The 24,606-nt window shown below is 41.8% G+C and overlaps 1 protein-coding gene across 3 annotated transcripts in view; it reads right to left on the bottom strand.

Annotated features, from left to right (window-relative positions):
• LRRC7 (leucine rich repeat containing 7) overlaps positions 1 to 24,097 on the bottom strand; it is a 204,679-nt gene extending 180,582 nt beyond the window's left edge. For all 3 annotated transcript variants that reach the window (XM_075002503.1, XM_075002504.1, XM_075002505.1), the window contains exons 1-4: positions 23,900 to 24,097; positions 16,569 to 16,686; positions 12,357 to 12,435; positions 357 to 446 (exon numbers count right to left, since the gene is read on the bottom strand). In XM_075002503.1, coding sequence (XP_074858604.1) covers positions 357 to 446; positions 12,357 to 12,435; positions 16,569 to 16,686; positions 23,900 to 24,088 — 476 coding nt within the window. In that variant the 5' untranslated portion in view covers positions 24,089 to 24,097. The remainder of the gene's footprint in view (positions 1 to 356; positions 447 to 12,356; positions 12,436 to 16,568; positions 16,687 to 23,899) is intronic.
• Positions 24,098 to 24,606: the final 509 nt, after the last annotated feature.

Genomic DNA, 24,606 nt, shown 5'->3' with positions numbered 1-24,606 from the left:
ATTTTGGCCATGATGTAAGAGTCACGTTTAGTCATAAATAAGAAAAAGGAAGCACAAACACTGGCCACTGACTAGCTGAATCAAAGTGCTTCAAGTAAACCAATTTTGCTTACATAGTGCTGCTTTTATTCCTCTTTCTACATCCATCTCTTCCTAACTCATTTAACACCCCACTACTGACAACCAGCCAGGTGACAGCAGTTTCACTCCTTTCTCCTATCATGCATCAAATCTGGATTACAAAGACTAACAATCATATATTTTCTGTTTTTCCATGCACACCACTTCTAACCAATCTTTTACAACTAAACCAATTGCTTTTGAAGTGGTAATGGGGTTTAGCAATTAACTCTTACCTTCCAAAATTAGCTGGAAGAAACTCCAGAAAGGCATCATTTAGGTAGAGCTGGGTCAAATTTAGAAGCTGTGTGAAACCATCTGGCAGCCTAAAAAGGAGTTAAAGATTTAGTCCTTAGAATCTTGGTTGCTATAGCAACAGTGCAAAAGTAAATCTATAAGGAGCAGCATGATAAGTTCTCCACCCTCAGAGCCCTTAGCTACACAGCTTATGAAGAAGAATTTATTGAGTAACTTGTTCCATATGGCACTTTGCCTGTTATTAAAACAAATGGCACACAACTTTTCCGTTACTGTCACAAGATGAAATTTAGGTGCCTGACACATTAAAGCAGCTTCATCCTTCTCTCTTGTCCTACTTTACCTTAATATAGCATGTGTTTTGGCTATTAACGTAGTAATACAATTGTATATACATTAAAGGCCTAGTCACCATTGTTCTCAACTTAATGCATTCATTTACACCTATAACGTTTAGTTTGGCAGTGTTTTACATTCTCTTTACAGTAGAGTAAATTAATTCATAAATTGCAAGTATCTAATAATTTCAGACTGTGTACATCATTTCAATTGAGAAAGAAAGTCATACAGAACGTCTAATATGTTAAAATGCATGGACACATTGGTCAATATGGGAAGGACTTGAGCATAGCTAATTCCTTTTCCTTGTAATTACATTGCAGTCTTGTTACTATATATGAAGGCTTACTCAATGCATTCCCATCCTCCGTCATACTGTTCTGATAAGTAATAGGTCAGCTCTGAATGCTGCAATAAAGCTAACTGTCTTGGAATAATTTTTGATGTTGCCACAAAGTAGAACATGAACAGTACTACAGATTCTGCCATAAATGCTTTCATAAAGTAGAAAATTTATGTTACTATAAAACCTATAAAACAACACACTAAGCCAACATCCTGCAGCTCTAAAGAAAAGATGTAAGAGAGAGATTTTGTTTGTATAACCACACACTATGGCATTACAAATGTTCACTTATTTAAATACCTGAAAAACTGGACCGCAGACAGGCATACTAGCCATTTGATATTTTATGGATCTGGATCTGGATCTGGATCTGGATCAGATTGTGGCTGTGAGTTCTACCTCTCCTCTGGCATAGTGCATCTTAAAAATTATTCTGTCATAACATTAATGTGTAGTGCATAAAGTATGACTGGTGATTAGATACTATTTATGCACACTGCAACTACTCTGTTATGTGAGAAGCAGGGTGTAATTCTACCTTGTTGTACCTTACTTGTTATTGGAATGTGAACAAGGCACACTAATTTATGAGTTACCAACCAATGTACACATTTTCCACAAGAAGTGGACTACGTCTACACTTGTCCCAAACTTTGAAGCGGGCAGGGGCAGGGTAATCGGGCTGATGGGAGATTACTAATGAAGTGCTGCGATGAATATGCAGCACTTCATTAGGCTAATTCTCCCCCGCAGAAAATTCCAAGTGTCACACTTCCAAGTGCCAGCATGCTGTGTAGTTACGGGCACTTCAAAGTGCCTGAGCTACTTCCAAGTGCCTTTACTCCCCAAAATTAAAGGCGTTTTGAAGTAACACGGGCACTGCAAAGTTCCCATGGCTACACGGCATGCCAGCACTTCGAAGTTTGACAGTTCGAAGTTGCTGCAGGGGAGAATAAGCCTAATCAAGTGCTGCATATTAATTGCAGCACTTCATTAGTAATCTCCCATTAGCCTGATTACCATGCCCCCTTCGAAGTTCGGGACAAGTGTAGACATAGCCATGGTGCAATCCTATTCCCACTGAGAACTTTAGGTTCTGTACTGAGCTGAGCCATGCTGAAGGGAGGGAGAAAACGATGGCTCAAAGACACACCTCTCTGGGCTAATCGGGTGAGCTAAACTCATTGTGCGCACAGTCTCCTCAAGTAAGTTGTCTACCTTGCGATAAAAGTCCTCCAGCAGCAAGCCTCAGAGCCAATGTCAACTGCAACAGGTTTGAGCTAGCATGGCTCAGACTGAGGGCTAAGAACGGCAGTGTAGAGAACATTTCGTTGGTTCCCCACCCACAAGAATCCCTCCTGCATCAGATGTAGACAAGAAAGACTTGCACAAAATAAATTATGTTTGCCCAAGATTCCCCCTACTTGATTAATAGGCATCCTACATGGCAGTGTTAAAGCTACAAGGTTGCAGAATGCATAATATTTTCAACCTGGTGGAATGCAAATCTAGTCACTGAGCAGAATGGAGGTATTTAGGTAAATTGGCTAGGTAATACAAGGAAACTGGATACAACAAGTACATTATTTAAACACTGAGATGGGAATATTAAGCATTTAGCCACTGACCTTAATGGGATTGCTCTAAGCACATGCAAAATTGTTTTGCTGGATTGAACCATTGTACTCAATGCCATGTAGAACCAAGACCATTAAATAGAAGATCTTAGTATACTTCAGAACAACAAAAAAGATGCTATGAATGCCAACCCAAACAATGCCAAACGCCTCATCAAAAAGCTCAAATATTACATTATCTCTTACAATTGTCACTATGACACTGTAAGCTTGCAATTATTAAATGAACACTAGCACACATTTTAAAATAGTCTAACACATCAGATATTCTACATGGGGCTTGATTGGGAGACACTTACTCAGATGACAGTCCTTACTCCCATAAACAAGAAGTCCTGTGGCACCTTACAGATTAACAGATATTTTGGAGCATAAGTTTTTGTGGGCAAAGACCCCCTTCACAAAAGCTTAAACTCCAAAATATCTGTTAGTCTGTAAGGTACCACAGGACTTCTTGTTGTTTTTGAAGATACAGACTAAGCTGGCTACTCCTCTGATACTTACTTACATTAGTTAGGGTTTGCAATAGCAGGCTCTTATTTTTCAAAAGTGATTATTTATATCTAGCTTTAGGTTTCAGATTAATACAGGAATAGATTTTGAGTCCTTGGTCAAATAACTCGATGAACATGATTTCATTTTTTCTTTACATCAATGTTTTATTTTCAGTGCTTTCATAATATACTACAGGCAAACCATAAGATATAGATCAATAACTTAGTAAGTTCTATTGTATTTTCTGTCAAAGGTTAATCTGAAAGCGACATTTACAGATTTTAAAATCCTCAGTCATTTAAAAGAACATATACACACACACACACACACACTTAAAGTTGTAATGCAATTTTGTAACTAAATTTTGGACAATCAAATCAACTGCAGAAAATTACACAAACATAAAACAAAAAAATAAATTTAATGGACACCTGAAACAAATGCTAGTACCAATATTTCAGTCATTTGTTTTTTTTTCTAGTTTACACAGAAAATGTACAATAGTCTGTGACCCTGATTCTGCAGCTATGCTGTGCATAAAACCATTATTATGAATGTCACAGATTATTAAAGAGCTCTGCTTATCTGCAGCATATATTGCATACTAATAACTCATCCCACAGTTGATGTTTTCAAATGTATAAACATTCATTTTGATGTATGTATTTATGTATATTTGAAACTGAACTCTTCCCTTTATTCATACTTCCAGGCTTGCAGCATGACATCAAGCATCAAAAACAGTATGTATATTGCATTCAGCATTGTTTCATATGCTTGTTTATGTTACCAATTTTTGCAGGGAAGCACTAGAAAAGCCTAAATTCAGAACCTGGGTCCCATCAGGTTTCGAACCATGGAATAATAATAAGAGAAGTTCACTTAGTGTAACTGGAAATTCTTCAAGATGTGTGGTCCCTATCTGGATTCCAAATGTGCGCCACATGCTAAAGCTGGAACTATGTGTAGTAGCGGCCATTGACCTGCATATGTTTCAATCGGGCATTGCATATGAGGCTTTAAAAGGCCACAAATGTCAATGATGCTCCTGTTCCCTCAGAGGACTGACACCACTCCAGCTCTCTCTTATCAGAGAGCAGCAAAGCCCAGAACAGAGAAAATGGACAGTGTGATGGAAACCAGTTAGAAACCACATCTCGAAATCCTCTGGTTACAGTGACTAACTTCCCCTTATTCCCTATGTGCATTCCAAATGTAGTGGAGTACTCAACGAAGAGGCGGGCATGAGGGCTCTCCAGATATCAAAGTCTGAAGGATGGTGCGACAAACTGCCACGTTTTGCGCTGTGGCAGGGGCAAGAGCATAATTACTGGTAAAGGTTTGTATGGAGGACCAAGTGGGCACCTGTCAAATGTCCTACCAAAGGACATCTTCAAGAAAAGCTGATGTGGCAGCATGAGCCCACATGGAGTGGACCGTGATCCCCAGCAGAGGGAGGGAGGGAGAGAGGGATGTGGGGAAGAAAAGAAGCCAGAGCCTAACAGTCTGTAATGTAACTGGAGATCCAGTGGGAGAAACACTGCAGTGAAAGACCACAGCGGTCAGTGATGCTGAGAAAGAGATGTGGAAGGATGTAGAAAATTAGTCCTCAGCAAGCATCAAGGGAGAGAAGCATGTGCTCCCTCAAAGAGGTGTGCCGTTTAGATTACAAAGTGAGTAAGTGTGCACTGGGACTGAGGTAAAATGGTGAGACCACTTTGGGAAGGCATTTGGGGTGAAGGCATAGGTAGAAGATGGTGAAGGACAGTTCTATCATCATGGCTGCCAGTTCACATTGGCACTGGCAACCATCATCTGATCCCATCAGATCTTGTGCAGAACCTAGGGAAGCACAAGAATGGGAGGGAAGGTATAACAGAGCTTATTGGTTCAAGAAATGAGAAGGGCATCTCCATGAAAGCTGGGACTGAGGGATCCCCTGGAACAGAAGGGGAATTTGAGACTGACTGCCTTAGAAATGAGGGTCTTCTGAAGCATGCATGACTGGTGGTGAAAGGTGACGTGGATTGTGGAGTTCCAACTCTTTATTGGCATGGCAGGCATGAATGAGCTGGTCCACAAGGGAGTTGCTCATAATGGGAAGGCACACAGCAAGGAGGATGATGCCATGCTAGAGGCAGCTATTCCACATAAGAATAGCCTCCACACAGAGGGAGGGAGATCAGGCCCCACCCTGCTTATTGAGATAGATGATCACTATCAAGTTGTCAGTCAACATCTGGACACAGCAGTAACAGAGGAGTGCCAGAAAGGTCCAGCAGGCAAAGTAGTTCCAAGATGTTGAAGTGCATTCTTGCCTCTCATTGTGACCATGCAGCCACCCAAGTGGGCTCTTGAGCCTGCCAGTGAGGCAACACTGGTGAGAACAGAGCGAGGCATAGGAGGTGCAAACAGAATGCTCGTGAGGACCGTAGATGGGTTGCTCCACTAGGACAGAGAAGCCAGGACAGAAGAGAGGGATGAGTATTAGCTTGGTAAGAGTGTCCTTTTGCAGATCATTAGTGGCGTACAGCCATAGTTGAAGGCAATGCACAAGCAAGAGAGCAAATAGCATGACTACGGTGCAGGCATTTATATGACCCAAGGGGAACAAACACTGCTGAATGCAGGAGCATGATTGATGGCATTGTTGTACGATGAGAGGCAAGGCTTGGAAACCTGCAAGCTTGGTATAGGAAAGAAAGTCGTGTTTTGCTAGGATGGCCTGGTAACTGGCACTGTAGAACCAGAGGCTTATGGAGAAGAAAAGACAGTTTTTTATGTCCGTAACTGGTGTTCTTCAAGATGCGTTGTTCAAGTACACTCCCATGTAAGTGTGAGCACGTGCAGTTGCCAGAAAGCTTTTCCCCTAGCTAGTAGCCATTAGGTCGCTGTGGAAACCCCCTGGAGTAGTGACGATGTAGCACCCAATATAAGCTCCACATTGCCCTCTCAGTTTCTTCTTAACGGCTACTCTGACAGTGGGGAAAGGCAGGAGGGTTTTGCAATGGACATGAACAACACATCTCAGAAGTAACTAACTGTCTTTTCTTCTTGGAGTGATTGTTCATATACATTCCAATGTAAGTGAATGCAAGCTGACATTAGGAAATGGGGTTGGAGGCCTGGAATGACTGTAGGACAGCCCAGCCCACTGAAGTGTCCTCCCTAGCATTCTGCATGATAGTGTAATGGGCTGAAAATGTGTGAATGGAAGACCGGGTGGCAGCCCTACAGATTTCCTAAATAGGAACACAATCGAGGAATGCTGTTGAAGAGGCCTGCACCCTTGAAGAGTGAGCCCTGATGTGAGGAGGGGAAACCCCTGCAAGACTGTGGCACTCCTTAATACAAGCCAATATCCAGGAGGAAATTCTCTGGGATGAAACAGGGAGGCCTTCATCCTGTCCACTGCAGCCACAAAGAGCTGCCGCGACTTTCTGAATGGCTTGGTCTTGTCTATGTAAAAAACCATGGACATCTAGGGTTTGTAAACTCTGCTCAGTGGGGTAGCGTGAGGCTTAGGATAAAATACAACCATATCCTGGTTGACATGGAAAGAGGAGACTACTTCTGTCAAGAAGCTGGCTGGGGTCTCAGTTTAACCTTGTCCTTGTGCAACACCATATAGCAATGCTGTCCAAAAGAAATTTAACAACTGCCACTCCCCTGAAGCCAGGCACACCCCCACACCAGCCAGGAGCCACCCCCTGAGCCAGGTATTCTCTCCCCCCTGAAACCCCCCACCCCACCACCACGCAAACTGCTGGTGATTCACTGGAGCGACCAGCCATGAGCCACCCAGCCGTGAATTGCTCCGCCCCAAACCACCTGGCAGCGAGCCACGCCATGTAAGCTGCCCAGCTCCAAGCCGCCCCATGCAAGCTGTCCCTCAGCCCCAAGCAAGCCACCTCCACCACTGCCAACACAAGCTTGTCCCACCAAGGGGTTGGGTGCATGTGTGGAGTGGTGGAGGGCACTCGTGCGCAGCTCTAATGAGCCACTTTGCCACACTGCAATGTCCAGTTCGCAATGTATGGCAAGCAGACTGCAAACCGGACACCACAGACATGGTGGGGGGAGGTCTACCGTAAGGGCCCTCACCTCAGACACCCTTCTGGCCGATGTGATCGTCACCAAAAAGGCTGTTTTGTAACTTAAAAACAGCAGGAAGCAGAAAGCCAGGGGCTTGAAAGGGACCCCATGAGTTTAGCGGTAACCAAACTGAGGTCCCAGGAGGGTAAGGGGTCCAACACTAGTAGCCTAACCCTCTCCAAGCCTTTAATGAATCTCTTGACGACAGGGTCCAAGAACACTGACGAAAGGCCTGGCCCAGGATGAAAATCATAAAGTGCTGCCAGTTGTACTCTGATAGAGGACAGGGACAGTCCCAACAGGTTTACATGCCACAAATAATCCAGGATCCAGGGGACTGTGACCTGCAAGGGAGATAATCCCTTCTGGGATGCTCAAACCACAAACCTTTTCCACTTTGCCATATAAGTGGCCCTGATGGAAGGCTATGTAAAAGCACCTCCCTCACTGGGTCTGAGCAGGGAAGTTCCAAGATATTTAGCCATTAAGCTTCCATGCTGTGAGATGAAGGGACAGGAGGTTTGGGTGCAGAAGCTGCCCCTGCTCCTGCGTCAACAGGTCCGGGTGTAATGGGAGTGTTATTGCCTTGCACACCCACAGGTCCAACAGAACTGCGTACCAGTGCTGCCTGGCCCACACTTGAGCCACCGAGATTACCAAGGCCTGGTCCACTCAAATTGTGAGGAGGACCCTGTGGACAAGGGGAACCGGAGGGAATGCATACAGCTGTACGGGATACACTGAACACATCCTTCTAAGACTGTGGACTCTGGTTGTGGTAAGAACAAAACAGTTGGCATTTTGAATTGAGGGGTGTGGCAAACAGGTCCACTTGGGGATAGCTCCAAATTCAGAAAATTGATTACAACACATCCGGGCGAATGGACCACTTCTAGTTCATGAAGGACCTGCTCAAGAGGTCTGCTGTGGTATTGTGGACCGAGGTAAGCAATGGGCCTGCAGGAGAATTTCGTGCTGAATGCAGAATTCCCAAAGCCTGAGGGCCTCGTGACACAGCGAAGAGGAGCACGCGCACCTGTCTGTTGATATAATACATTGCTGTCGTGTTGTCTGTACTTACTGACAGGCAATGCCCTGCTAGGTTGTCCCAGAACACCTCGCACACCAACGTGATTGCCCTGAGCATTCTCAAATTGATGTGAAGCTTGAGGTCTGATGTGCCCCAGAGAGTCTGAGTCTAAAGCTCCCCCAGATGCACCTTCCCCAGCCTAAATTTGACATGTCAGTTACCAGGGACAGGGAAGATCAGGGAGTCCTGAATGCTACCCCCACACAAAGGTCCAAGCATCCAGCCACCAATACAGGCTCTGCAACACCTGCTGCAGCAAGTCACTACTTTGTCTATATCATCCCTCACATGGCTGTACTCCAATGCAAGCCACAACTGGAAGAGACGTAATCGAAGTCTGGCATGTTGCACCACGAACGTACAACCTGCCATGAGCTTCATACAGCACCTGGCCTTTGTGGTGGGGAACCTGATCATGTCACTTATGATGCTGGACATCGCCTGAAACCTGCTGTCTGGCAGGGAGGTCCTGGCAAACACTGATTCCAGGAGAGCCCCAAAAAACTCTATTCTTTGGGTGGGGATGGGTGTCAATTTCCTAATTTCCTCTCATTTACTGGATACAGTGTCTACAGAGGAAGGCTACAGCCACCGCCATGCACTTGGTGAAAACCCTTGGAATTGTCAAAAGGCTGACTGGAAGCTATGTGAACTGGTAGTGTCCCCCATTCACCAAAAATCTGAGGAACATCCTGTGAGGAGGATAGATTATTATGTGAAAATACATGTCCTGTAAGTTGAGAGCAGCAAACCAGTCCCCTGGATCTAGCAACAGGATAATGAGACCATGTGAAACCTCATCCTTTTCACAAACTTGTTCAGGCCTCAGAAGTCAATTCCCCTTTTCGACTTTAGGATTAGGAAATAAAACCCCTGGGTCCTGAATTGTAGGGGAACCTCCTCTATCACCCACAATTGAGGAGTGACTGAATCTCCCTGTGTTGCAGTCAAAAGTTATCTCAGGTTTGACACTGATTCTCTGAGTACAAAACATGCTGATGAGATATCTGTTAACCACAAGCAGTTCATTGCTCTGACCAGCTTTAGCAATAAACCCTTGACTAAAAAGAAAAAGCATGATAGGAAAGAGGCATCTCACACCCCTTTGGCAAGCTTAGGACCCCAGTCAGCTGCGGACAAGTGGGAGTTCTCTAGTCTTCTGAGGCACCAGTGCCATGGCCCATCGGTGAGGTTCAAATTGCATTGGTTTCAATGTTGGTTATATACAGTTTTTCTGCCTCATTACACAGTTCCATTGGGTCACTTGTTACCGTTTACAGTATTTCCTTAGCTGCCAGTTATTGAACTGCTATTGGTTCTGTTACTTCTTGTTCTTTAACCCTGCTTACATGTTTACCACATGTCATCATACAAGATTGTTACAAGTTTGTGCCCTTCCTCTTATCTCAATCTACAAATTGTTCTGCTAAAATGCCACTGCTTATGTTGTTTGGTAGTTTTTTCCTGAGGCTTGCTTGTTCCTGGCTCATTAGACATGGGAGTGGGGGGTGCGTGCCTCATCACCCCTAAGCTTTCACGCACAAAGTTCTTCCACAATTGAGCACTACACCCTGCCTAAGCAGACTCTTGTGAGAGGGTCCCTGAAGAGGAAGGGAGGTGGAAAGCGGGGTAGAAACTGAATTGGATAGCATATCCCCCTTCTATGGTGTGAAGGACCCACTGGTCTGATGTTATATGGCACCACAGAAGGTAGAAGGGGGACAGGCAGACTTTGAAGACTGATGACCTCAGCATTCTCCAGTGCCCAGGTCTCAAAGAGGAGGAGCCCTCTCTCTGCTCGGGTGCTACGAACTGCTCTACTAAGCACAACAGAACTATAACTATTAACTATTTAAACTATAAGCACCTAATTAGAAACTATTTACAGATAAGATCTAAGCACTACCAACTAACTTATACTGCTGGCAGGAGCAAAGGGGAGTTCCAGCAACCAACCCCACAGCAAGAAAGAACGAGTTGGGGGGTGAGGTGGGTGGTGCCTATATTGGGTGTTATATCAGTACCACTCCAGGGGGGTGCCACACCAACCCAACAGATACAAGCTAGAGGAAAAGCCTTCCGGTGACTGGGCACGCGCACACACACCTACACTGGAATGCACATAAACAATTATTCAAAGAAAGCTGATGCCAAATACAATCAAGCTTCTTCACCCCCAGGACAGGACTGGTGTGAGGGAGAGGGGGGCTAGAGGAACCACTGGGCTGCCACCAGCAGCAGGAGTTCATGCTGCTTCTCCCCCTGCACTCATTGGCAGCAGTGGGGAAGGTGCAGCACGGTGGCTCCACCTTGTGTGGCACTCCCCTCTGGCTGTGCCACCTCAGGGGAGTGGCAGGACCACTGCAGTACTCTAGAAGAGGAAGCTGTAGGGCAGGAGAACCATGCTGCATGAGCTAAAGCTGCCGGGGGGGCACAGACTCAAGTTATCAGCATGGCCCTGCAACTCCATTGCAATTCCATGGCCCTCCCACCAGCTCTCATTGGCAGCAGAGAGGGGAGAAGCGTAGCAAGGCAGCTCTGGCCGTGCCTCACCACTTCTTTCTGGGGAGCGCTGGGGTGGTCCTGCTGCCTCCCCCAGAGAAGCACAGACAGAGAGCAACACTCTGCAAACTGGAGCTGCTTTGCTGCACCTTCCCTGCCGCTGCCCTTGAGTGTAGGAGGACATTGTGCAGACTCCTACTGCCAGTACTGGCCTTCTGGCCTGTTAGCACCCCTGCCAGATGCTGGCTGGTCCTTCCTGTCTTGGGGCTTCATATGGCCCCATGTGCACTTCCCTCTCCCTGTGCCGACCAGTCTGCACATGTGACCCAACCTGGTGTGGTTCAGGGAGGTAATGCTGCTCTTAGCAACGGACCATGTCGGGGAGCTGCTCTTGTGCTAGTGAGTGTGTTTCTTGTGCACATGGTGGGATCTGGGCAGAGGCAGTGGTTCCACTGGGTGAGCGGAGCCAGAACACCAATCCTCTGTCTCAGTCCTGAGTCCCATTCCCACACTCCAAAATCTTGGTCCAGCCTCTGTCATATGCTGTCCAAGTGTGGAATGAATTTGTTGTATGCCCCAATATGGAAGTGATGTATCACACATCACTTCCATATTGGGATACACAGCATAATTAATTCTGTATATGGACATAAAAATTAGAGGAAACAATGGAAGTGAGTGTCTTTATTTGTATAATCTACACATCAAGGTTTTTTTCCCTATCAGAGAAAAAAAATCACGCCCTCATCAAAATCCAGTGTGATCAGACTTTGTGCACGGAACAAAGTGGATGACTGGATAAAATTCACACCCACTGAGATGCAATTCTTGATGGTGAAGCACAGTTGCTCTGTGACTTTTATTTCAATTTATTGCTATGACAAATGGCTGCAGAAGATTCTACCCAATAGATGCGCAAAAATTAAGATCAAGAGTGTCCCCTTTCCAAGAACCTGGATCTATCTGTACAGTAAAATACTGAGAGGCAAGTCAAGGTGTAAAATTACAGTGCACCAGCTTTCCACACTGACAACGCAAGAGTGCAATGAAAGTCCCAGAGTGCAGCATGGCATACTATAACTTGAAATCATAGTACACTAACTAGATTCAATCCCTACCCCCTTATTTTCCAAACAAGCCTTTAGAGTATTAGATTAGACCCTCTGGGTGCAGCAATCTAGTACATAACTCCTCTGCAAATGGTTTGGGGTTTTTTTCTTTTTTTTTCTTTTTTTCCCTCTGGAAATGATTCATTTTCCTCTGTCTGCAGAGGCACTACAGGTCTTGAGTGGTGTAGAGACCTGTGCGCAGATGAACCAACTTGGGAAGATTTCACCCTTAATTTGGGATAATTAAAGATTAATTAAATTAACTTTGTACTTGAGTTTTACAGTGCATTTTTATTTTTCACTCCCATACCCATAAAATATCTGCAGTGATAAATATAAACATAACTCTAATTATTGATACTCACTTAGAAATTGGATTGACACTGGCTTCAATAATTGTTAAACACTTACAGCACTTTATAGTTTCTGGAAAATCTTGAATCCCTAGAAAGAAAAAAGTTGGAAATATATATAAGGATGTTCAATGAAAAAATATTCTAAGATTGAGATATCTGAGTGCTGCAAAAAAGGCAAATATAGAACCTATTTATAAAGAGGGGGAATAAGACAACCCAGGGAATTATAGGTCAGTAAAATTAACTTTGGTACTGAAAGATTATGGAGCAAATAATTAGTCTGTAAGCACCCAGAAGAAAGTAAGGTAATAAGTAACAATCAACACAAATTTGTCAAGAACAGATCATTGCAAACCAACCTAATATCCATCTTTGATAATTTTACAAGCCTTATGGCTGGGGGAAGCAGTAGATGTGATATATTTTAGCTTAAGCATTCATCAAGCATCACTGAAATACACTTCCAGCCCTGCAAAAAAAATTCTACAGGTATAAAACAGCAGAAAATTATTGTGGCACTCAGAACCTCAAAGCAGCACTCGGAACCACCCATATTAACTCCTGTCATATAATTATGGTATGTTTTTATACAAAGCATGCCATTAAGATAGCATAGGAAAGATCATGATCTGCTTAACCCCACTGTTCAGTCAAAATACGTATATTGTTAGTATGTATGAAGACATGCAATTTTGTTGTATGGTTATTACTGAAATATGTTACAGGTTTGAGAATAATCCAATGCCAGTTCTTCAATGACAACAAAGGACGTGATCCTCCCCCAACAACCACTAATCAGCAAGAGAGTTTTAAACAAGGGATCGACAATGCTGTAAGAGAGCTGCACAAGCATCACAAAGCGAGGGACTGCTCAGCTCTGAGTCAGAAAATTCCAAGACATATCTGAGCTAGTTGTATTCTAGATACATGGACTGAAGATATAAAATAGGTGACAGTGGCATCTTGCCTTTTCCCTCTCTCCTTCCTCACTTAAGCTTGAAACAACAAGAATGATGGTAATACAAGGATTTGAACAAAGGAAACTGGTCCTGATCTTAAAGGGGAAGCCTGTATATTAAGAACAGTAATCTCCCTAAAACATTTACTGGAGTGAGAAAAACAGCTTGATCCAAAGACTACCTTGTCTAATATGATTTAAGATTTAGACTGAACACTTACATTTTATCTTCTTTTGTAACTATCTCTGGCCTTTTGTGTCTGACGTGTATAAGCACATAAAACGTATTTTTCTCTCATTAATAAAGCTGCTTTATATTTTACCTAAAAGGGTGTGCTCTGCTTGCAGTGGTTGGGAAATCTCAGCTCAGTTTACAAAGGCTAGCAACTGTTCTCTCCACATTGAGATGGGTGGGAGGTGGTGGACTGGACAATAAACTTATAGCAGTCAGGCTTTTAACCAAGGCAAGACGGTATATTCCATGGGTGCCAGGCCGAGGGAGCAGGAGATTTGCTGGTATCTTTCACTGTGTAATTTGTGATGGGCTCAGGGAGCATTCATGCAATTTTAGCTTGGTGTGGAGCTTGTCACCAGCAAAACACTGCAAGAGATAGCCCAGGCTGGAGAGTTAACAGGGCACAGGGGTATCTCAGTTCCAGGGTGTACCCCAGGGATCACATCACTACTTTATTGAACATCTCCTTACTAGGGTAATTTCACTCCTATTTCATGAAATAACTTCCCCAACTAAGTTGATATACATGCAAATCATGAGTGATCGAGAGAATTTAATGGCTTCTAATGATCTATGTAAATATAAGAATCAAGCATGGATATCAAGAAGAACAGCTAAGTATAACTGTATGTGTCAGGATGGACATCAATAGCCTAATTAATTTATTAAGTTCTATCTATTTTGGTTAATATAAAAACAATATAAACACTAAATCAGAATGGAGCTAATTTCCTTATCCCTCCTCAAAATCCATTTAACTTTCGCAGATTTTATTACAAATTCTTACATTAACTACTTGCTTCTCTCCAGAAGAGCATGAAAAGGATAAATACAATTTAAGCTTGCTAATTAAGCAAGAAAGATAGATCACAGATAGTTCAATAGCCAAAGAAAATGACAATACCCTTACTTAACTGCACAACCAAATTACAGACTCAAGGAAATCTGTCTCACAGATATTGTGTTCTGGGTATAAAAAAGGTGACATAATAAGCCCACGTTTTGTAATATAATTGTTAATTTTCTTTATTTCTAAATCACTGGAATGCCAACATGAATGCTGTCTCCTTTCCCTTTCAGTATGTTTCTGAACAGAGAATGTGCAATGCCAATTTTTCAAACAGCCTGATTCATGAGTATAATTTGCATAGAGACTCAGATGTAATCTTCTATCCAGTGTACTGCCTTTCTGATTTCATTCCCCTCATGGTGACGGAGGAAAAGTGGCCACTTGCCTCTGGAACCAGCTCTTTTACAGTCTTGCCTGGCTCCTTTCCTGTTGCTGAATGGGGTTACATAGGTGCCATCAGGCTTGGCCTTCATGGGATACTGCACTCGACTCACAGAGCTGGCCGAGTTCCATAGGCTTGATAATGGGCTAAGTAGCACAAGACCCTTCCATTTACTTCTGGATTTTTCTCAGCCTAGTTCTCCCTGTATCTTCACTATGAAAAGGTGTATTCTTAACTCAAAATGGCATGTCCTGCTAGCTTGTGCAAAATCTATACCCTGCCTTGTCTTTGCTAGGATTTCCCGTTCAGCTACCTAAGTTAAGAACATGCCTTTTTTGTAGTGAAGACAAGCCCAGAGAAGTCTGCAGGAGAAGCACCTACTGCAAATACTTTGACAGGGGAAGTGGAGTTAAGGTGACAATCTCCCTAAAAGGCAACCACAGCCCTGGGATATTCCTGGGAGTTAGAGAAAAAACTATGATATTTTGAAATTAAGTTTGGAATTTTCTTCTGAAAACCTCTAACACGTGGAAGCCTGGCTGAAACTCAGACCTCTCTGGATGCAGAATAAAACAGAGGGCACTTAATGAGATGGAGTATTTCCCTAATACTAGTGACTGGCAGGCCTTACCATGATGATGTCTACTTTAGACACTAAGGCTACGTCTACACTAGCTCCAGACTTCGAAATGGCCATGCAAATGGCCATTTCGAAGTTTACTAATGAAGCGCTGAAATGCATATTCAGCGCTTCATTAGCATGCGGGCGGCCACGGCACTTCGAAATTGACGCGCCTCGCCGCCGCACAGCTCGTCCCGACGGGGCTCCTTTCGTGAGCTTATGGGAATAAGGGTACTTCGAAGTAGGCGGGGTCCTTTCGAAAAGGAGCCCCGTCAGGACGAGCCACGTGGCGGCGAGGCGCGTCAATTTCGAAGTGCCGCGGCCGCCCGCACGCTAATGAAGCACTGAATATGCATTTCAGCACTTCATTAGTAAACTTTGAAATGGCCATTTGCGTGGCCATTTCGAAGTTTGGGGCTAGTGTAGACACGGCCCATGACTCACAAGGAAGGAGTAAAACTCAAAAATACATTTTAAAAATAGTTTTCACCAGAATAAAATGATCCAGGTCTACAATGCTAAAGAGTAGTTGTTTGGATTTTGTATTTTGCATTTGAGATCTTCACCTACACCATTAATGAAAATCTGCTAAAAGAGAATATCCCATTAGTTAATATTGCTAATTTACTGTAAAAACCTGCACATAAATGAATCCATGGTATGGTATTACCCTCTATCTCCTATTCACAACATAATTCATGCTGAAATTTGAATATTACTGAGCAATTTTATTCCCAACATTCGCAGTCATTGACAACATGCTAAATGGGTGAACTATTTGTCCCATTATTTTATTCATTTACAAATTGCACTTAATCTGCTACTGTATAATTTGTTTGGGGAGTATACTAATACTTAGAAAACGTAACATGAATTTTGTACTGTAAAATAGCTATAGCCCTTTGGCTAAATTCTGGTAGGCATTGGTAGGTATAGTAGAGGTTGGGAATGAAACCTTCACTGACAACAGTGAAATGTTAGGGATTCCACTAAAAGGAGTGGAACTACTTTGGTTGTAAACATAAAGCAAAATTTAGCTAATTTGTTTTAGAGTTTGCAAGAAGAGTAACTTTTTTATTCATCTAGCACTAAAAATCTTTTTACAGCAACACCATGCAAGATGTTTTAGAATTTCAACACAAAATTTCAAATTATTTTACTGCTGTGTTCTTACCATTTTTACTGATGTCAAGTTCCTTGAGGTTTACCAAACTAGCAATAGTGGTTGGCAGGCTTGAAAGGTCATTGTCTGGTATACTCAGTTTACGTAGAGCTTGACAGTTGAACAATTGCTACAATATAAAAAAGAACACTTAAAATTAACATGTTTAGTAAAATGCAGTTCAGTATTGTGATTTCCACACATACAATAACGACTATCAGAAAATACTATGAAGACAACAAAACACTCAGTTAAAATCATCAAGACTCAACCTACATTAAAATAATTTAGGAAGACATACTTATGCAAGGAAGATTATCCAGCTCCTGGGCTTTAGGACAGTGTGGCTATGTCTACACTAGAAGAATCTGTTGACAGAGTTGCATTGATAGAATTCTGTAGACAGAACACATCTACACACAAAAACCAATCGGCAGAGCAATCCACTGTGTCAGCAGAGAGCAGCCAGACTGCCCTACCCTCTGAACAGCTGACTGGAAGCTCTGACTGGTCAACAGAAGCCCTCTCTGTTGACAGAAGTGTCAATAGAGTTTGTTATTCCTCAAATTTTCAAGGGATAACACTGTTAAGACAAATGCAGAGTTCTATCGAGACTCTGTCGACAGAAAGCTTTGTGTGTGTAGAGGCTCCCTGAGTTATGTCTTCAGAGAGTTTCTGTCAACAAAACTCTCTAATGTAGACACCGCTTTATTGTTTACCCCTTTTCCAAAATCTATATGTGCATATAATGGGGCAGCTGCCCCACTCCTGCAGAAAAGGGGTTACTGCAAGCTTCAGGGAGCCTTGACAGCACCCCAGCCAATTAGGCTCTCCTAGGGGCCTTTTCCTATCAGAGGTCAGCTTGCCAGAACAGCACTGTGTATAACAAGCTGCTTAGCAGAGCCGAGTCAGCTGGGACCAGGGCAGGGAAGGTGAAGCACGAGCTCCTGGTAAGAGGAAGCACCTGGAGACAACAGTGCTGGACAAGCTCAGGGGAGCAGCAGAGAGGCTCCAGCCCAACACCTGCCGGACTGCTGGCCCTGATACACAGGCAAGTAAAGTGCAAGAGATCATGGGGAAGTGGGCCCAGGGAATGAGGCAGTTAAGGGAGAGAGGAGGAGGGCAGGCCAAAGCTGCTGCCAGAGAATCCCTGGGCCAGGACTTATAATAGTAGGCAGGCTTGAGTCACTCCCCTTCCTCCTGGCACCACAATTAGTCACACTAAAGAGTAGCCATTATAAATGTGGCATGCTCCTGTGGTGAGGAGCTAGAAAGACTCTACAGTTGGCCACAGTGGTGGTATGCAGATTTTGGACTGCTGGTACCCCCAGAGGGGGCGAGAAACTGTAGTGGGTACTGCCAGGGGGCAATGTGCTAAAGAGGAGGCTGCTATCTGGGGAGTGACATGGGTCCAGAGACCAGAGTGTGGAGAGAGCAGGGAGTGACAACAAGTGACACACCAGCCAGGTGAGGTGTCCTGCTGATGAAATGTTAATTCCCAGGATAACCACCAGGAGGTACCACAGTGGTGAGTAACCCAATCGACGGCACAATTCTGCTGTATAGCTATTCGTACAAGGAGGAAACTGCTCTCAGGAGAACAGTGTATTTTTATGTACAAAAATCTATTCTTTCAGAATGCAGATCATAAACAGCATGAAAGCATTCTCATGGATCTATATTTGTGTGACTCCAGAGTCCTCTCTAGAAGAGCTTCAGTTTTTAACAACTGAAGCTCTTCTGGAGAGGACTCTGGAGTCACGCAAATATAGATACCATATGGACAATCTTTAGCCATTAGAGGTCTTCATCACTTTAATATTATGGAACAGTCTTTTCACTAAATTACAGAAATGTAGAACTAGAAGGCGTCTCATGAGAAGTCATCAAATCCTGCCCTTTGCATGGAGGAAGGGCCAAATAAATTTAGATAATCTCTGACAGGTGTTTGTCTAACTTGTTCTTTAAAAACTCCAATGATGGGGATTCCATACGTGCCCTGGGAAGCCTATTTCTAACTACCCTTTTAGTAAGAAAGCTCTTCCTAATAGCCAGCCTAAATCTTTCTTATTGTAGATTAAGCTGATCACTGAAGTTTGAAGAAGTAAACATGGAGAACAACTGATCACTGTTCTTTTACAGTCCTGCACCTCTGCAAAATACAGAATTTTGGAGAAATTAATGTTGGGCAAGCAGAATTTCCTTTTCCCACCCCTCACAGAAATGGGCTGCAGGGATGCTGGCTGCTGCTACAGGCCACTGGACCTGGCAGAGCCTCAACTTGCAAATGGAAGATAAGGCCAAGGGGAGTTATTTTAAAGCCTTATTGAACTTTCAGACATTTGTAACCTTTCTTTTAGGACTCAACCTTAATTATCAGAAAATATGTTCTTATAGAACCATAGACTCACAGATCTGTAGGGGCTGGAAGGGACACTGGGAGGTCATCCAGTTCAGACCTCTGAAGTGAGACAGGAGCAATTATACCTAGCCCATCCCCAACGTTTTTTTTTAAGACTGTTTTTAAAAAGAACTGAGCTTCCATCATCCACATGTGAAGTCTATTCCATTGTTTAGCTATTCTTATAGTTAGAGAGCTTTTCCCTAATATCTAACCTAAATCTCCTTTGCAGCAGATTAAATCAATTACTACTTGTGCTCCTTTCAGTGGACATGGAGAACAATTGATCACTGTCTTCTTTGTAACAGCCCTTAACATGTTTGAAGACTGTTTTTATTCCTTTTAAGGCAGGAAACTAAATGATACTAATGATGTTGTGATTTAGGTTACAGAGTGGATTATTCTATAATTCTGACCTTCTTAGCTTCATGCAAATAGATCCTGATGGATCTCAGTGCAGCTATAGTAAGGTAAAAATATTGTTCTTCAGATTCTACAAGTATAGATGTAAATTAAGTGGACATAAAATAGATTGGTTAATGGAATGGAATGGGGGAAATGTCAGAATGACAAAGAAATACCACTTCTCATTGTTTTCAGAAGTGCAAACAGAGCTGATTATTGGGCAGATTTACCAACTATCTAATTTTCCCTGCTAAAATAGTTATAAACTAGATGGGAAACTCAATGCGGAGGAACTCTGAAGGTAATTTAAAATGCTTACACATTTAGGTATGTGAGCTGCACTTCTGCCAGGGACCTCTTTGCCTTATTAGATACCAATAAGATTGAATATTGTTAGTAGACCTGATCATCCCATGAAAACATGTATTTTCAGTGCAGATTTTAGCACCACTGATCAACTTTTTAAGAAAGGAGGACACAGCCTTTCAAATGGAAAATATCTCCAATTTTTCAAACACATCTTCCATTTACCATATATTTCACCTTGTAAAAGGACAATCTGCTCCTTTAAGGGTGTGCATGAACAGAGAGAAGGGGCCCCTGCTTTGGAAGGAAGCACAAGAAGAGACAGAGAATTACCAGAGCCAGCAAAACAGCATTCAGTGATTGCGACTTATGACTCTCAGACAGGGGATATAAAGGAAAGCCCCAGATCCCCAAGAGCAGGGTGGTACAGGTGAGGTCTGGAAGTGCACTCTCTTGCAGCTGCAACAGAAGGTTGTGAGAGGGAAGGAAAGCCTTACAGACTCGGAGGCTGGGGGAAAATCCAATGACTAAAGGCACCACAATCTCATTTGAGAAACAGGATGACTTTATTATTGTTCCAGCTTCTTTTTTTTGTGTTTCAGAATAAATGAAGACTCAAAGAAAAGACCACAGAATGATCTGGGAATAGCCAATTTTTAGTCACCTGCACTTTTATTAAGATTATTTTTGAGTTCTATATTTTTCTATGGGACTGGAAGGAACTGAAAACTAGTTTGCTTTTTACACACATTTCTGGATGTTTTCTCAGTTTGTCTGCTTCCTGTACACTACAATGAAGCAAATGTTCTTGCATTAAAAAACAAACAGAAAAATATGTAGATAAATTACCTCCCTAATCTACTCAAGAAACATTATAGTGTTATCTCCCTTGTAATTTCAATATGTACATAAAGAGTAGGTCAGCCTGTTTAACTGTATTTTATACAAAGACTTCACTGAATCACCTTACTCTTTGGAAGTGCCTGCCCTATTTTAGGACTTCTCATCTACTACAAGTGAACGTGTCACCTAGCCAAAACCTAAAAGCAATGCTCTCTGCAGTGACAAGCTGATTTACACCCCAACTTATTTCATAAGGGCTTCCAGGCTCCCCATGGCCAAGAAAATAAGGAAAGAAACAAACTATAGCTTGTTTTTCACAAGCACCCATTTTAGTGTTGATTGAGAAGACTATTTGAAACTAAACGTTTTTAGCACACGATTGATATTTCCAGACTAAATACAAACTCATGAAACCACTAGAGTATTTGTAACGGATCAGAAAACAAAATTAATGGTTTATAAAAAATGTGACCTCATGGGGGTTTCCAGCTGTTGTTTGAGTCCTGCCAGTCTTTCACTGGAGGCAAAGGCCTTAATAAAACATAGTTCCAGTTGCAAAAGTAACTCAGCAGATTAAAGTGAAAAGAGAAAATTAAAATCTTTACATTCAGCACAGAGGCTACCTGAGCATAACACATCAGAAAGAATGGATACCCTAAAGAAAGCAGGGAAGCAGAATATCCTAGAAAAAAGTCTACTTGAAGGGCAAGTCTAAGAAGTCATTCAAGCCAAACACACAGGCATGAAAACAGCACAATAACTGGTGGATCTTGCTGCACTGTCAGGGAGTAAAGGAAAAAGTAAGGTTGGTGAGGACACTGCAGAGAAGCTAAATGATTTCTTTATATTGTTTTTCTAAAATTTTAAAATTTTGTAGAAAAACACACAATTATTTGGGTTAATCCAAACTAGAGAAAGACACAAGTCACTTAAGAGGCACTTAAATCTTAATGAAATGACAGACTTCAGTGTTGAAAAATGAAACGTAATTCTCTCTGGAAGCAACAATTTGAACTCCTTATACAAAGTAATGGACCAACTCAATGAAAACTTTTGCTCATTGTGTTCAGTGCAAAGAATGCAACTGCAAGTACCCAATATACTACAATGTCATGATATCAAACAATGGAATAATCTCACTTGGCATACTGTTGATTTTAACTGATATATAACAAACAGGAAAGCTTCAGAGAGGAGTCCTAAAATAGAAGTCTATTATCTGAAAAGCGAATGAGAAGACTGGGACTTCTCACTTAATGGAAGTGATTATTCAAAGAGCTATTAAAATAATGTATCACATAAAGAAGGAAAATTGGCAAGTTCTATTAATGTTTTAATATAATACAAGGAGAATGTCAATAAAGTATAGCAAATTTAAAATCAATAAAAGGAAATATTTTACAATTTAATAAAACATAATTAACAAAAGGAGTTGAATTAGATAATATGAACATATATAGGTATGTTAATTAGAATTATTTTCTTGGAGATTATTTTTTCCTAAACAAAACAAACAAAAGTCCCAGCATTTCATATAATAAAACAACAATTAATGGATAAAGGATAAAAAGAAACTTCTGCTATGAGCAGGTTATTCCATTATCCTTTTAGTAAAGGGTTTCTTGCACCTTTATCTGATCCATCTGATAAGAGCCACTGACTAGCCATGTCTACACTAGTGAGATCCTTTGAAAAAAGCTAGGGATCTTTCAAAAGATCTTGGGAAAATCTATACACAAAATGCATTCTTTCCCAATTAAATCTAAAGAATGGGTCACTTCTTTCAGGGGCTCTCTTCCGCTTTCAGATCAGGAACAGTGCCTTCTTCTGAAAGAGTCTTTCAGAAGAAAGTGTTTGTAGACGCTCCAGACGCCCTTCTTTCGAAAGAGCAGTCCTCTTGGTGCTGGATTTTTTGACCCCTGGTCTGTTCTTTTGAAAGAGCTGGGACTGCGTGGATGCTCATTATCAAAAGATCAGATCGATCTTTTGATCTTTTTTTGTGTGGGAAGCGATCTTTTGAAAGACATTCTTTTGGAAGAGATCTTCCAGAAGAACTTCTTTCAAAAGACCAATGTACCATAGATGCTGCCTCTGAGACAATTTACTGGACTGCATGATCCACTGGCCTGTTTGCTATAACAATTCCTATGCTCCTAGGACACCTCTCCTCTTCACTTCCCTGAATGGCTGCCTGTGTAATTGGACGATTGTGCCTAATAATATGCTCCATAGGCCATGATTTAGCAAGTTCACTCATATGCTTAAAGTTCAGTACATGTCTGAGTACCCTGTTGTCTTGAGGCTATAGTGCTTCATATCATCAGAGCAGTATCCAAACATTACTATGAAATAATTCATATTTATTTCTAATCTGCCAAGGTATGTAAAGTGTTTTGAAGTGTTATATATGTAATATATATGTAACAAAATTAGGAGAAAAGATTATAAGGCATCAATATGGTATTGACTGTACACAGCTGTGGTAGACGTACACTGCTTATATGAAGGTAATATCCACCCAATAAGTTGCATAAACATTTGATGAACCATGCAGTCATTTAACAAATAAAGTCACATTATTGTATAATTTATTATTTATCTCTGATTCTACCCTGACACAACCTAAAAGATCCTTCATACCACAACATCAAACAGTCTGTATATATATTAGTAGTCACTGAGCTCTTTCCTTGGGTGTCCTTATGTAATTTTTTCTTATATTGAGCATAAGAAATAGCTTAGACCTTACAGACACCTGAAACACCAAAAATCCAAAACCCATCCCCAAACTTTGAGAGTTAATACATGCTTTGGTATCAAAAATATCTGTTAAAATACCAACAATTTCTACATGTCAACAATCTGACCCATCTAGTCCAGTACCCTGCCTCTGACAATGGCAAGAACCAGAGGCTTCTGAGGAAGATACAATAACCCTACAGTAAGTAGATGTGGGGTAATCTGTCCCCCACATAGGCATCCACTTGTTCTCTAATGGTTAGAGATTTGCTTAATCCCTGAAACATAATATTTAATATTCTTTTCAAAATTTTCTGAATATGCACAAATATCCAATCCCAGTGACTTCCTGTGGCAATGAGTTTCACAGTTCAGTGAAACACTGTATGAAAGTATTTCCCTTTATTAGTTTTTGAACATCCCCTTAGTACCATTAAAAAGGGAGAACAGATGCTCACAAACTACCTTTTACATACTATGGACTGGAAGGAACACAACCCAGAAAAATACATACACAAGAAAAAACCCAGTAAAAACATATAAGAATAAAGTCTTTTACATAAGATATTATTTGTATACAGACCCTTTTCAAAGCTGAAGTTCACTTTAAATGCTCATTTAATAATACAATTTGTATTTCAGTATTTACCTTAGGTAAATCTTCAATCTGATTGGCATCTAGGTAAAGCTCTTCTAATGTCCGTTCAAAGTTGAAAACCTCCTTTGGCACCTGCTGTAGGCTGCAATGGGAGTAATCTAGCACTGAGATGATTTCTTCTTCACCCCGGAAGCAACGGCATGGCACAAGGCGGCCAATAATTTTCCTTTTGGTTGTCATCTCCAAACACTGCACTAAAAGAAAAAAAAAAAGGATTACTGTTTTCTAAAATCCTGACCATATTTGATAATATTAGTGTTATCACACAGAGTACATTAGTTTAAAAATACAATCTTCTCACATGCATGTGCAATTTGAATTAGGTATGTCTGGGAGTGTATTTTTCCATCTTTATAGGAGTAGAGGAAGGGGGAACAATATATGTATGCATAAATCTTTTGTCTATAAACACCTTCACCTGGCAAACAGTCAATAGCAGGCTTTGTGCTTTGGTGCATTGTCATCAACTTGATTAAAACTAACTGTGGCAATAAGTTTTAAACCTGTATGTCTATGACTAGAATACACAGTTAACCCATGTGACTTTTTCTGACTGTCAAGAAATCATATGACTTTTTTTTCTGCTGTTGCTATTTGAATCTGGGGTTGGTTTGTTTGTTTGTTTTTGTCCTTTTCCATACAGCTGATAATAACTAATATAAAACAATTAGTTACAAAGCTGCTAGTATGCAAAGAAT

The sequence above is a fragment of the Carettochelys insculpta genome, chromosome 9 (assembly GCF_033958435.1).
Source record: "Carettochelys insculpta isolate YL-2023 chromosome 9, ASM3395843v1, whole genome shotgun sequence".
NCBI classification, from domain to species: domain Eukaryota; kingdom Metazoa; phylum Chordata; order Testudines; family Carettochelyidae; genus Carettochelys; species Carettochelys insculpta.
The sequence above is the reverse complement of the archived record's forward strand: the minus strand, read 5'-3'. Positions and strand labels throughout refer to the sequence as shown.